The sequence below is a fragment of the Anser brachyrhynchus genome, assembly GCF_964034855.1.
Source record: "Anser brachyrhynchus genome assembly, chromosome: 3".
Classification (NCBI taxonomy): Eukaryota; Metazoa; Chordata; class Aves; order Anseriformes; family Anatidae; genus Anser; species Anser brachyrhynchus.
The window spans coordinates 94,427,984-94,442,334 of record NC_137696.1 but is presented as its reverse complement, the minus strand read 5'-3'; the positions used below and the strand labels follow the sequence as shown (position 1 = coordinate 94,442,334).

The following is a 14,351-nucleotide window of genomic DNA, read 5'->3' as shown; positions in this document are numbered from 1 at the left end:
ACTTTATTTGCATTGAATGGATACTACAATATCTTCTCCATCTAACAGTCTCCTCTGCTAAATCTAAGTTGCATGCAAATTCCTTGCCGTGTTGCAGGGTCCTTACCCCTTCTCTTCGCCTGTCCCCCATACCATGGACCTCCATAGAGCACACTGAAATTCTTGGCTGATCCAGGTTTCCACACATCATTTTCTTGCAAAGTGTGTGTGTGAATGAATATCCACATTTCCCCATAACGTAGGACGATGAAGCACTCTTTGACCATTTTGGCATTGCCTCTGTTGACTTCAACCAGATTAGTCTAGGATTAAGGTATTCCTTCTCAACAAAAATAAGAATATCAAAATTGAGTTTACAACATGGGACTCTGAAAATATTTCTTTTTAAGCCCCTTTTCCTTCCTTTGCTATTTCCTTGCCACTGTTGTCTGCTGTTTGTTTATGTAAGATAAATAAGCCCTGTCTTTATTAAAGGTATATTTTTACAGTTGATAATTTATTCTTTGTCTTGAAATGTTCAGAAGAGAATGAAGTTAATTTGCCTTCTTCACAAAGATTATTGCTCAGTTGTTAAAAGACAGACACATAACTACAAACTGTAGAAGCACAAAAGCTCAACTTGATCACCACTGTAAGCTTAAAAAAAAAAGAATGATGAAGATATTGCGTATTCATGAAGTTACTGCAAATTCTTAAAACTAAAATTTCAAATGTTATACCAATTGCTAAGGCAAATATGGTATTCGCATTTAATAGTAACAAATAAAACTTTTCATGGATGTTTCAGCAGCTGCTAAGAATTCTTCTTTGTAAATGGAAGTAAAGATAGCTGCACCAGAAGTAATGGCTAGTTTATAACTTAAGGATACTTTAAGAAAAAAAAAATCCCTTTTCATATCACAAATGTGTATTATCTTCTGAATAAGTAACTCTTCAGAACAATTTATTCTTCTGTCATAAACTATATAAATGGTTTTACTGTGGTTACCTTCCTGTAGCAGCAGGGTAATATTAGAACAACACCTTGTCTCATCATCAGCATTGTCTTTCTTAAAAAAAATAAGTTAGTAGTTCTGATGTCAAAACATTGTATAGAATCACTTTCATCATCCATGCAGCTTCCATTTTGTGTCACACCTGACAGTTTCCCATGAGCAACTGAGAAACTTCTTCTGCATAAACTACCATAAGCTTTATTGCTGCTGCCATGCTGGTCCATGCAAAAAATTTCTCATGCACACTCTGGAGAGCACAGAGCTTTTGTATTTGAGGATATGAGGAAATGTTACTGTTGCTGTCACTGTCATGGTCACTATGGAACTATGGATGCAATTTGACCAATTTGACAATACTTAAATTAATATTTAAGATAAGTGTTATTTGCTATTGCTCTGTCTGTTCTGTAAGCTTTGTGTACACGCAATGCACAGGTTTTAGATATTGCTCCCCAGATAGCTCAGCTGTGAAGAATATGTAGGGTGGTAGTATCTTCATATACCAGATGTTTAAGGATAATCCTATATATAGTTTTTTTAGGTAGGCTAAATTGAAATTTGTTTTTGAAAACCTGAAGCATATTTCAGTACAGTTGCCTAAAGCTTAGAAAAAACTTTTGTATTCTTTTTATTTTAGTGTTGAATAAAACATACAGTAGTGTTCCTTCTATTAGAGAGGACGGGATTTTACATAAAACTTTTTTTTTTCTTTTCAGAAAATAAGGTATTTTTCAGAACATACAGCTCAGATTTAGTCATCGTGGGAGAGGGAAGGCATCAGTTTTTGTCATGTGTAATCATTTGTCTTCCTCTGACAGAAAAAACAGACATTTTCTGCAACTATCTTAGTATACAAAATGAGGGAATCTCCACTGAAGTCCTGAGTTAGTTCCCATTTTGCTTCAAAATTTGTGCCCAGTACTTGTTCTTAGATCAGGGATATCCTGATATTTCTTTCCAGTTTTATTACACAACCCTGAAGCACTTTTTGAGTAGATAAGATACTCCAGCCTAACAGTGCATCAAAACCTCTAAATATTTGGAGTCCTTTTTTGTTGGAAGGTTGATGAATCTTGGTCCTTACTTTCCAGGATGCCATCAACTTTTACAGGCCTGTTTTGTAGTCAGTGCTCACTAAACCATTGCTGGCATTTGAGTGCCATGAGTGGCAGGCATTTGCTGTTTATGTAGCTGCTAATGAGATCTCCCAAAAGTTTTTTTCATTACCTTCTCTGGTTCTCAAATAACATCTAGCCTCCCCAAACTTGCGTAACATCACACTTTAAACATGAAATCACATTCATTAATTTTATTTCACATGTACTGAAGATGGTGCACATATGCCCACAACATTATGGTCATAGGATCATAGAAAAGAATCACAGAATATCTTGAATTGGAAGGGACCCACAAGGATCATTGAGTCCAACTCCTGGCTCCACCCAGGTCATTGATGTTTGTTTCTGAGCTACTTGATATTTTCTTATTACAACTCCTTTTCTTTGGGCCCAGTCCCACTCTCTAAGATATATCAAAAGTCATGCTGCTTCCTATTTCGCTGATTGATTGACCTCCCCACATCCTTCTCCTTCAACAAATGGAAGAAAAGTGTTATTTCCCATGTTTTGGTACCAACTCTGGTTATTATGAAGTATAATATCCAAGAGTTGGACAAAGTCTTAGTAGACTTGCAAAGGTCTTTATGCATATGTTTTTGAACTGACAGTAACCAGAAATTCTGTAGTAAAACTGTGTAATTGTCTTTTTTCAACCGTATCTTTTTCCCACCTGCCTTACCTGTCTCATATTTGTAGTGGTAAATGTACTGAACTCTCAGTACTGTATAAAAGGTGGACACAGTTGTGGAGGCTGTGATATTATAAATTATAAGCTACATAATCAGTTAAAACAGTCTTAGAGTCCCTTGAATGACAAAATGCATAATCTAGTAGGTCCCTCTTCTGATTTTTGTAGTTGTTGTTGTTATTAAGATGAATCTGTTAAGTAGTAGATTTTCTTAGTCACAAGTTAAATACACGTTACTCTGGGTACTCTTTCCCAAGTCAGAAAAATGGTTCAGTCCTCTTCCCCACGTCATCCAGTGCATACTGAAAGTCATCTCAGTTTCTCTGTCTCTGTACATACAGACATTTAAAGGTAATGCTAGTAATTTATCCTGGCTGCATGATACATCAGGATGTACAACAGCTGAATGACTACTTGAAAGTTCTGTAAGCATTTGGATGTGTGTTCCTGGAAGGACTAACCACCGGAATTCATTCCAAGCTCATGCTTTTATTCTCTAATTTCCTTTTGTTGCCCTCTTAACAGTAGCTTATAGATCTAGTACTAGAGAAAGTAAATCTACAACGCTAACTGTGCCAGAACAGCAAAGAACAACACATCATCGTTCACGTTCTGTATCTCCTCACCGTGGCGAAGATCAGGGCAGGACCCGTTCACGTTTACCAAATGTGCCATTACAGAGGTAGGCATCACAAGCGAGTGAAACTGGGTGATTTTAAGTTTGTGTAATCTGTCACTGGTACCTGTTTACTTATCTCTTCAGCATTTTCTCTCTCTCTCTTTTTTTTTTTTTACAAAAAAAATGTATCTCAGTTTAATTGTGTGTTATTTGAACTTGATGTATGCACTTCTTAATTACTCAGGAGCATCCATGAGATGAATAACTTTAAGACTTATCTTTTACTGATATTTTCCCTGTGATTCATCATCCTTGTTTGCTCTACCACAACTAATACATGACGCTAATACATGGGTTCAGAAATGCTTTTCAGTCAGTGACTGAATCTTATATAAAGTCGTTTATGTATTTTTGTAGGATAATAAATAATGACATGCATGAATTGTATAATAAATATGAATTGAACTTCTTTTGATGTAACAGCAATTTTAAATTACCAATTCTATTTATAATTCGACATTCTTAATGGAAAAAGTAAAATATTGTTTGCAAAATCAAGCAGCGATTTATAAACCTCTCTTTTATGCATCTACTGCTTTTCATAGACAACCTATATATGGGAGGATCCTTTCAGACCTTTTCATTTGCATTCTATATGATTTTTTTGAGTAGTGCTATATTAGACGGTTTCGACACCAAACTTGACCCACTTTTGCTCTTTTTATTGTCCAGGGCAATAAGCTTTTCTTGCAACCTCTCATGGAACCTTAAATATTAGACTAGTTTTTACCAGCTTTCATTTCCTGTGGTTTCTAGAAAACTTCAGTTTTGAATTACCGCAAGAGCTCAAACTGTTTTGCTGGTAATTTTATTGCCTGCTAGCTGTGGTAGTTCACTGAAAATTTCCCATTTTTAGGTTAATTTTGTGTACAACATTCTATGCTACAGTGACATGCTTGTCCATTGTTTCAGGATCTGTTGGAATTCCATTACTGATCATTTAATACCATGCTCTCTTAACTGTTGTCTGCACCATCTTTTTCTGTCCTTTGCCTCTGATTGATATTGATGCTCTTTGGAAGATGATGAAGATAATGGTAGTGATGAAAATATAACTATTCAGAAAGAGTCAGCAAGAGTGGTTAAAGCAGGCTTTGAGTCTCATAGATAAAGTGTCTGAGGTGTTTCAAAATGGTGGTATATTTTAGGAAAACAGCTTCTTCTTCCACTTGAGAATCCTGATGATCCTGCTTCTGCATTTCCATCCTCCGTGTCATATGTGCTGTCCTTGTACATTGAAATTATGTGTGCTTCTTAAGTTCCTGCATGAATCCCCCTCTGTTACTTCAGTTCTTTTAGATTAAATTATTTGACTGTCCAACAAAATCACTTGCTGTAGCACTTCAGTTATACGTCTTCAACAAAGAGGTACGGCTGTATGGAAAACAGACTTTGGCACAGACTTCTCTTTTTGTAGTTGAGAGAATGAAACTATTCCTCATTCTTCTTTTGCAAACATGTATATGTGTTTTTGTTGGAAAATGTCTGCATCCTCCTATCTATAAGCAGGATGCACAAACAAAATATTTCATAGTCAACCCCAGCTATCCTTTCATTTTCTGCTTTGACAAATGAGTGTTTCTTGTTACTATGGCAATTATTAAACTAAAGGAAGAATCTGCACTTCAAAAAAAAAAAAAAAGTAATTTATTTTCTTGTTCTTTTCCATATGAAAAGAGCTTTAAATTCCTATCATGGAGATGAGAGCCTGCCTGAAGTTAGGCAGAATCATTTCCTTTTTTGTATAAGACACAGTATGGAATTAATAAAGTCTGCTGCAAATTCACATATTCTGTCTCACAATGTCCTAGGAATATTTGGAGATAGTTGAGCTACCTGCAAAAATTTGACAGCCCAAAATGAACCATTAAAAATCTGACTATGAAGCTAAAAATGCACAAAACAATTTCATGTGAGGTATTATAAATTCTTATGTTTTCACAATAGTTCTTTAAGTACAGGCTTGAAAAATACTATTAATGAGTCCATCAGTGTACAAAGAAACAGTGCTCTAAAATGGTAGAAATGACTGCTCTATACTTAAAGATGGATTTTTTATCTATTTTTTTAAAAATACATATATTTTTGAAAGCGTATATTACCAATTTAATTAATAAGATACTTTGTTCAATCAACTTGTACGGTATAATTATCCATTAAGCTGTATTATTTGCATGAAAAACAAGATTATCATACATATTTCTGCCTTTCAGGAGTTTAGATGAAATCCATCAAATGAGAAGATCACGTTCTCCAACTAGACACCATGATGCCTCCAGAAGTCCAGCTGATTACAGATCCAGAGACATGGATAGTCAGTATTTGTCTGATCAAGAAAGGTACATCATCAGTCTGAACTTGGAAGCAAGTTTAGAAATGTCTTTGTTGGTTTGCTTAATTTTAAAGCGTTTATCAGAAAACCACAGTCTGATAGTAACGGGGAAGGGACAGAAAGTCATCCTAATTTCAAAAACTAGTCACAATTAACTATGCCTCTTTTCTGGTGAAAATGTGCATTGGGTTGACAGTAGTAGCAGGTGTCTAGACTAATTGTTCTTGTGTGTTTGTCCTAGAGTACTCCGCTGTTTACTTCATGAAAGTAAGCCCAGAGATTTTTGCTAGAAAGCCATAAATCTACACGTATGCCCTAACTATTCTTGCAACACAGAGACCACAAACATATTTGTCTGTTTTGAAAGTCAGCAAAATACCAGGCATTACTTCCTACTACTTGGGAGTTGCATATACTATAGTTTACATTTCTATACTAATATATTTTGGACATCTACCTTATTTGTCTCACAGCATCTTACATAGCATTCTGGTGAACTTGGTACAATACACAAGAATAGCAAGGATAGTTACGGAGCTTGTAATTAAGAAAAATCTACAGTCTTTGATGCTTGACACATGCACATCTCTCCCTGGAATGTATGCAGAAGCTACACTCCTCGGAGAGTATGTGTTCTCTACTAGGCATTTTTTTCAGTTATCTACAAATATCTTCTAATAAAATGGAAGGAAAAGAGGATTTCTGCTTAGTTTTTAGCTGAAAAAAAAAAATAGACAAGGTTTTTCAGTTCCGTATTTTGGAAACATAATGGTGACATTGCATGGATTATCAGTTTTTGTGGTTCATTTATATACATGGAAAAATATCATATAGCTAAACTATAATGATAAACTTTTACAATTCATGTACAATCCATTTTCCTAGTAAAGTCCCATTTTTTTGCAGTCTATTTCTATTTTTTATGAGTAACAGTGACAAAACCTTTCTAAATAATACAGTCAATTTAATATAGCAAACATATTTTGTAGTGATGTGAAAACATGTGAAGGAATACATATAACAATCTCTGGAACTCTTTGTCCAGTTTTGAAGCAACACAGACATTGAATAACAGATGGCTTTTGCAGTTAAACTAGTTCAGTTTTGTATATGATCTTGCCTGTTTTGTTTTGCTTTGGTTTGTTTTGTATTTTAAATATGATAACACACATATGGAAATTAATGATTTACTTGGAACAGTTTAAAATTCCAATGTCCTACTTTATAGGCAAGAAGTATGTACAGAATTGTCTAAGTTGGATTGTTGTATTGAATTTCCTTTCAGAGGTGAATTGAAATGCTTTTTAACTGTAGTGAAATCAGATTTAGAGTTAAGCTAATTACAGTAATTTCCCTTTGTTGCAAATATTTCATGTTGCTGGTTATTATAGGTAGTGATACATTCAAAGTATTCCTGAAAATATTTATTGAATAGTTTTCTTATTCAGCAGATTTGGAAGAGATATTTAAACATAGCTTTTGTCACTAGAAATAAGTATGACTGTGTAGAAGATTATCTTATAGTAAAGCCTCAAAACATGATATAAATTACAATATATGCATGGAGTGCACTTGGAGGGCAGGACTTGCACTGAGAATTTTTCAGAGATGAGCCATCAGAAAAAAGCACAGCAGCAATGGGCTGTTGAATTTGTTCGGATGAGTAGGAAACAGACTTCAGTTCTTGGGTGTTCAGAAGACACTTTTCAGAAGTTAAAAGATCAGACGTGAAGAGAGGATTTGCAGGATTTAAACATGAGTGCCTGTACTTAATCTCATTCAGTCATAATCTGCACTGGTTTCATTTTTTTTTCCATTTTCATTTTCTTCTTTTCCTCAAGTTTCTTCAGTTGTTGAAACTGCTTAACTCTTGCAGACTTCACTGACTTTCAAGGAATTTAAGTAGCACCACAGGGAGTATCAAAAACAGCTTTTGTTTTTGATGTAGTTGTTGTAAAAGCACATCCCCCAACAGTTTCATTGTTCATGTGAAATCCTCTTTCACATCTTGAGATTTAAAATATATATATTTTTTTGGTATTAGTCCTATGTTTTAGTATCAACATTAGTGCAAGTATTACGTGCTGTTCATTTACTGAACCCATCATCAAAACAAGTACATTCTTGTAGATACTCAATATAAATTTGGTTTGGAATGTATTTTCCTGATAGTTGCATGGCAGAAATTTTAGTTGCTGGATACTTTTGATCATTTTTTCAGTGATCCGTTACTGGTTCCAAATTAATAGTGAATATTTTGAGTATTTTTTTGTAAAAATAATTGTTATAGTCTGTTACAGAAGTATATGGTGTTATACACTTCCAGTAGAACTGATTTGATCACTTTACCTTTTTTATATATGTTTATATAAACATGTATATATTTATAAGTATATATAAATCTGGTAGGAAATGCTAGGAATACTAGGAAATCTAGCTAAGCAGTATACTTTGCTCTGAATTTAGGATCATCATCTGATTCTTAAGGAGATAGCACTTTTCACTTTTTAGTGTTTCTTTTAATTCCTAAATAATATCTGTTAATCTGAGTTCTTAAAAATTTCCATTAGAAAACCCTTGTTTTAGAATAATAATTTTTATTTTCAATGTCTCCAAAACAGTCTTAATTTTCTGTAGGACTACCAGTATCATCTTATATTATCAGTAATATACTGCTAGGGATTCTTTTGCTTTTTTTTTTTTTGTTCTTGAGGCTTTTACGGTGAATTTGCTGTTTTATACCCTTTTTTTTTTGGATGAATTATGTATTACTGTTTGCCATGGGCTCATTACAGTAGATACTCTCTGGATCAGCAAAGGTAGAATAAATATTAACAAAGTACGCTGCGATTTAATGTGGATTTTGCATCTACTGTCTTTTAGATTTTATCCTGCTTCTCCAGATACTGTCTCAGATAATTAAGCAGTGCACGAAACTTCTTGTATATAGTGTTTTAATAATTTCCTCAGTTCTTGCAAGAAAATCACAAAACTCTTAACTAATTACAGAAAATGGTAACTTTTTCCTAAAATGCACATATATTTGTAATTTGGAAACTTGCATATAAATGCTGTCAGTGCTCTAAGACTAGGAATACAATTTTTGCTTTAAAAAAAATATGCAAAAATCCAAAAAAAAACCAATTCAGTTCACCTTTAATACATTTTGTTGCATCAAAATCAGGCTAGCGGTTCCAGATACAAACTTAAATCTCACATGTGACTAACAAGCCATTATTTTAGTCTTCCTAGTTCAGAACTTCAGATAAATATTACCTAATCTACATCAATTAAATAGGTCATTTTATAATGGTATGAAGTACAGAACACATGGAACAACTGCTACTTTTTGTATTTTGTAATCTTTTCTCTCTCTGTCACCGTGGTACTTCATATGATTTCCAGCTTCTTTTAAAATACCATGTTTCCATGAAGTTCAGCTTTACTTTCATATTTACAGTAATTTGAAAACTGGGGGCTTTGTCTTTCTGATTGTGCTGAAGTGCATAAAACTACAGGATTAATTTAAGGGATATTTCATACCATAATCGTATTTACCATAGGCATAAATATATATTAATTTTACCATCTTGCTTGGATGTAGCATGTGTTTGGTTGCATTAAATGAATAATGGAATCAATGGCTGATTTTTCTGAATTGGAAGCGATAAGAAACAAGAAGTCTGGCTGATAAGCATTTTTTTTCTTTAGGATTGCATTGCAAAATACTGTAAAGAGCTATCAGTCAGAATTTGTATTTGTCCAAACATAATATTTCCAGTGAACACCTATTTTTCCCTAAAGGGCAACTGGTTACTCTTTCTGTAAACTGCTTTGCAGTGAATTAGTAACAAACCTTCTCTGCTTTTTTCATGTATGCTTTTGTGGCTTATAAAAAAACAAGCATCATTCTATTTTTTTTTTTTTGGTAAAGTGTTTCTTCATGAATTGATTTATGAGAAAGGAGGTTATTAGAGAAATGTAACTGATTTGGGGATTCCTGACAGAATTTATGAAGAACTCCGACACAGTACTTCTGAATTTTAAAGGGAGAAACTCTACAAAATTACATGCCGCAGTGAAAGGATTTGCTTGAAAATGTAGTTACCGCAGGCATTTTTTGGCTCACAGTCTTTGAGAAGTGCAGTCTGGGTTTGAACATTAGGAGGCTATGTATCTGGATGGAAGTTTCTTGTTTCTTTTTAAGTTTTTATTTGCATATCATTGGCATAATCCATGTCATCTAATGCTTCATAATTCTATCTGTTTCACTCACCACCCATCCTGTCTGTGCAGTGAGCTTCTTATGCTGCCCAGAGCAAAACGAGGAAGAAGTGCAGAGTGCCTACATACCATCAGGTAAATACAGGAATCTGGTAATCACCAACACCTCTGGTCAGTTGTGTATGCTTTGTGTGCCCAGCATTCCAGTACGTGCAGAACTTCCCAGTATGTTGTGATCCAGGTGTCAGTTATTCTTTTTTCTTGTTTTGTTTTGTTTGTTTTAAATCAGATCAAGATGTATATGTATGTTTGTAAACTTCCATAGTAAGGATTACAGCAGCTAAAGAATTTCTGATTTTGCAGTTGTTTTTTGTCACAGATTATCTGTCTAGTCACAGAAGTACTGATCACCAATGCATGGCAGTGTTATTATAATTTCAGACGTTCTTTTTGAGTTGTTTTTGTTTGCCTTTATTTCCATTTATTGTGTCTGTATTACAGTCAAGCACAAGCCAACAATCTTTGCTTGTGACACCTAATCTCACGGTGACTTTGAACATTTGTAGAGGAGAGCAAGGTGATTAAGGAGAGTGTGATTTAAAGGCTCCCTCACAATGCTAGATTTGAGGGGTTTCATAATAGATTTTTCCTTTCTGAAGTTGATCTAGGCATAAACTTTGCAGTTTGAGCTCATCTTCAATCTTAAATAATCTCTTATCCTAAAGCTTGGAGCTCTCTGTCTTAACTGTTCCTAATGTTGAGAAACTAAACAGAAATGAAATATCTTAATCTAGCAAATAAAACTATGCCCCCCTTGTTTCTTATACCACATCTGTTAACTCTGCTAATAATAAAGGTCAGATTCTGTCAAAAATATTCCAGTTAGAATCAACAAAACTGTAAGGTTTGTGTTCCACAAGTGTTAAAAATGAAGCAGTTAACTATTTTTCCTATCAGGAATTGGGTGTTATTAAGAACTTCATGTTGATATAGTATGTTTAAAAACCATTTAATATACTTACTCATTTCCTTTGAGTAGGATTCCCCTATACAGAGTAGTTTTTATTAATTTGCCCTGGCTTGTTTTAATTCTCTTCATCAAATTAGAAACAGCATCAAAGATGCTGTGATAGGGTTCTGATATACTGTTTAATAGTAAAATAATAAATACAAAAATAAATAAATAAAATAAATACAATAACTTTCCTAAAAACAAACAATAAAAACCCCACAACTGAGCATCACTGCATGTGTTACATTAAAATTTAAATTTTACTTATCAGTAGTTTAATTCTCATATTTCATCTAAAAAGCTTTTGCCTCAACATTTTAGGTTTTGCTTAATCTCTTCACTCCTTGTTATTTTATGTCAGTTTATTGTCATGGAATACTAATTTTTCTCTGCCTCCTCCTTCTGGCCTTTTTCTTTTTTGCTACACTTTCTATAGCTTTACACCCTAATCACCCCCCTGCTTTTTCTTTTACCCATTAAAGATTATAATATTCATTATAATTTTTCAATGACAGACAGAGTTTAAATTCTTGCTTAATGCATGAAGTAAATATTGTATCATAAACTCTTGATGCTCTTTGTCTAGCTGCTATAGATTTCCAATTGTGTTACAAGTCTACTAGCCTGTCTGGTAGCTAACCAGCTGAAAATTGTGCATGGGCAGCTAGGTAAGAGGGACTCTATTCAGAGAGTGCAGAACTTCCTTGCCTTTTTCCTTATTCTATTTTTTTGCTCTTATTTTCTTATAATTAAGAAAAGTAACAAAGTATCCCAAATTAGTAAAATAAATTATTACAGTAATAAATTAACAACGTATTGAAGTAACAAATACAACAGTAAGAAGTTGTTAAAGTAACAGTAATGTTATACTATAAAACAAAGTACTTTTAATAGCATATTCAATGGGTCTATGCAGGCAACAGAATTAAATTGACTGACTGTTAAATATAACTCTGAGGCTTATGCAGCCTAATCCATGTTGGAATAATACCCAGAAAATTACTAGTACCCCTGCTCAAAAACCCTTTCAACAAAAATTTTGTCCACGCGTTATTTGCCATTTTTCCTCCTTACTCATTCATAGTGGCCTGACAGTTATTCATGTTAGAAACAGGATTATAAAGCATTATTCCTGCTTTCTAGACAGCTTGCTGAATAATGTTTTAATTAATTGTTGAGACAGCTTCAGCATAAAATGGGATATGTGTTAAGTGTTTCATGCTACATGAAAGAAGATTAATATGAGATTGTCCAAGCTACAAAGTCAAGATCTATGGTTAGTTTGCTCCACCAGTTTACAATATTATTCCTATCAGCTCATCCTGACCACCACTGACTTAGAGCAGATATGGTGGAAGGAAAAGTGTACCTATGCCATAGACCATGGAAAATCACAGTCCATGTCTTAGCTCACACCTAGTACTCATTCTCCGCTATCATACTCTGCTACTATGATAGGATCGATGTGATGGACAACCATACCTTTATTCCCATTTTGCAACATCACAGTGATCTCTGCTAGAGAGTTCAGCAGTGATGACAGCTAAACCTACACAACAGAAGTGGTCAAAACTCCTCTGTTACTTTCTCAGGCTTTTACAAACAGTAGGGTTCCCAGAAAGAGAGTTGTTTTATCTGACTGTGATGTAGCCAGGTTTGTAATGTTGATCAGCTGTGCCAAGGTCCAAGTCTCCGTAGGAATCAAAACGTCCTGTTGGGACAGACCACTCCTGAAGCTAGCAAACTCCTCAAGGCTGCAGGTCCTTCCGCTAGTAGAACCACAGCTGTGGCCTGGTCAGGAAAATTGTTAAAACTTGGTAATTAACCATTGAACGTTCATGATTCCCATTAGGCAGCCACTGTCTGCTTTTATATTTCTGCCTTGGTGACTTGGGTAGTGAATGTTTCCTGTTCTAAAATCTCATGTACTGTGAGTGATGGTATCCAATGGTTGTCATACAGCTTGGAGAGCTGCAGTGCTGGCTGATGTAGTAGATCTAGTTTTTTAATTGGCTTGTGATTATTAATAACAATTAATTAGATGCTGAAGGTGATACACCACTTCTGAAAGACTTCAACATTGAAATGCCAGGTGCTATTACATCTGTAACTGCCATTGTGGTATCACTTTTTTAGCAAGTGTTTCATGCTTGGCTTTGGAAGCATGTCTCAGTTAAAGTCTCTGTAGGTCTAAATAAAGCATTACCAAGAGAAATAAACAGCAGCCTAATCCTTTACAAGAGCTTGTATATTTTAATTAAAAATCTCAATAGAAGGAATTTAGATTACTTTCATTACAAGTACAAAATCTGAGCTGTACTAGTATTGTCATGAATTCATGGGCTGCTTTAACAAAAGTGTAATCACAAAAATTTGTCCCCCAGATAGTTATCATGGTAGTTGAATTGAGAACATATATTGAGAAATCTACTCATGCAGCTAATAAATATAGTAAAATATTGTGCATTTATTTTAAGTTCTGGTCAGTCTTGCCTTACTTTTACCTATCTTTTTATTTCTGGCTTGTTTTTATGTCGTTCTCTTTTCTTTTCTGTTCTACCACATTCAAGAAGTTCTGTTAGGCACTATAAAACATTACCACCCAAGATGCCTTTACTAGAAAATGGTACTAATTGGAACCTATACAGGTAAGAAATATTTAGAGTCCCCTTTAAGTAGTTAGTGACTTCTTGGGGAATAAATAGTCTTGCCTTATAAAATAAATTAGTTTTTCATATGTTTTTGGTAACTGAGAGTTAAGGGACATAATCCTAAAATAACTTCATACTGTCTAAATTAACCCCTACATATAAAAGACAAACACTTTCCGTAAGGTAGTTTTCTTTGCGGTTAACATTGTATGTTGCATGTTTTTTCTTTGTTACTTTCTTTTCTTTATGTATGTAATTTTGCTTACATGTCAAATTTATTTTCACTTTGTTTAAATGATTTTAATTTACAAAGCTCAACTCTTCCTGCATGTGCTAAGACCAAATCAGTGATTAGACAGGATATTTCTCTCCTTCGTGATTGCCTTAATTCACGAATACCGAAATTTGGAGATGACCTCCCGGTTAGGTAAGAAACTGAGGGTTAATCACCTCTCCTGTTTGGTATTTAATATGGATTTACAGACTAAATGAACTTCATTGTAAAGTGATTTCACATAATATACAGTGTATCACATCCTTTTATATTGGCGTAAGATTTACTGCTCTTAATAAGGATTTAGATTGATTGATTGGTATTTCTCATTCCACTTTCTTACAAGTGGACAATGTTCTGTCTCATTCAGTTTTAAAA

General features: G+C 34.1%; 1 protein-coding gene across 40 annotated transcripts in view; it reads left to right on the top strand.

Moving 5' to 3' along the window:
- Positions 1 to 14,351, top strand: part of RIMS1 (regulating synaptic membrane exocytosis 1) — a 318,659-nt gene that overhangs the window by 194,322 nt on the left and 109,986 nt on the right. For 11 of the 40 annotated variants that reach the window (XM_080587685.1, XM_080587696.1, XM_080587728.1 and 8 more), the window contains 5 exons: positions 3,327 to 3,483; positions 5,694 to 5,819; positions 10,109 to 10,171; positions 13,619 to 13,696; positions 14,013 to 14,126. In XM_080587685.1, coding sequence (XP_080443811.1) covers positions 3,327 to 3,483; positions 5,694 to 5,819; positions 10,109 to 10,171; positions 13,619 to 13,696; positions 14,013 to 14,126 — 538 coding nt within the window. The remainder of the gene's footprint in view (positions 1 to 3,326; positions 3,484 to 5,693; positions 5,820 to 10,108; positions 10,172 to 13,618; positions 13,697 to 14,012; positions 14,127 to 14,351) is intronic. The other 29 variants (XM_080587724.1, XM_080587699.1, XM_080587700.1 and 26 more) reach the window with 5 other exon arrangements.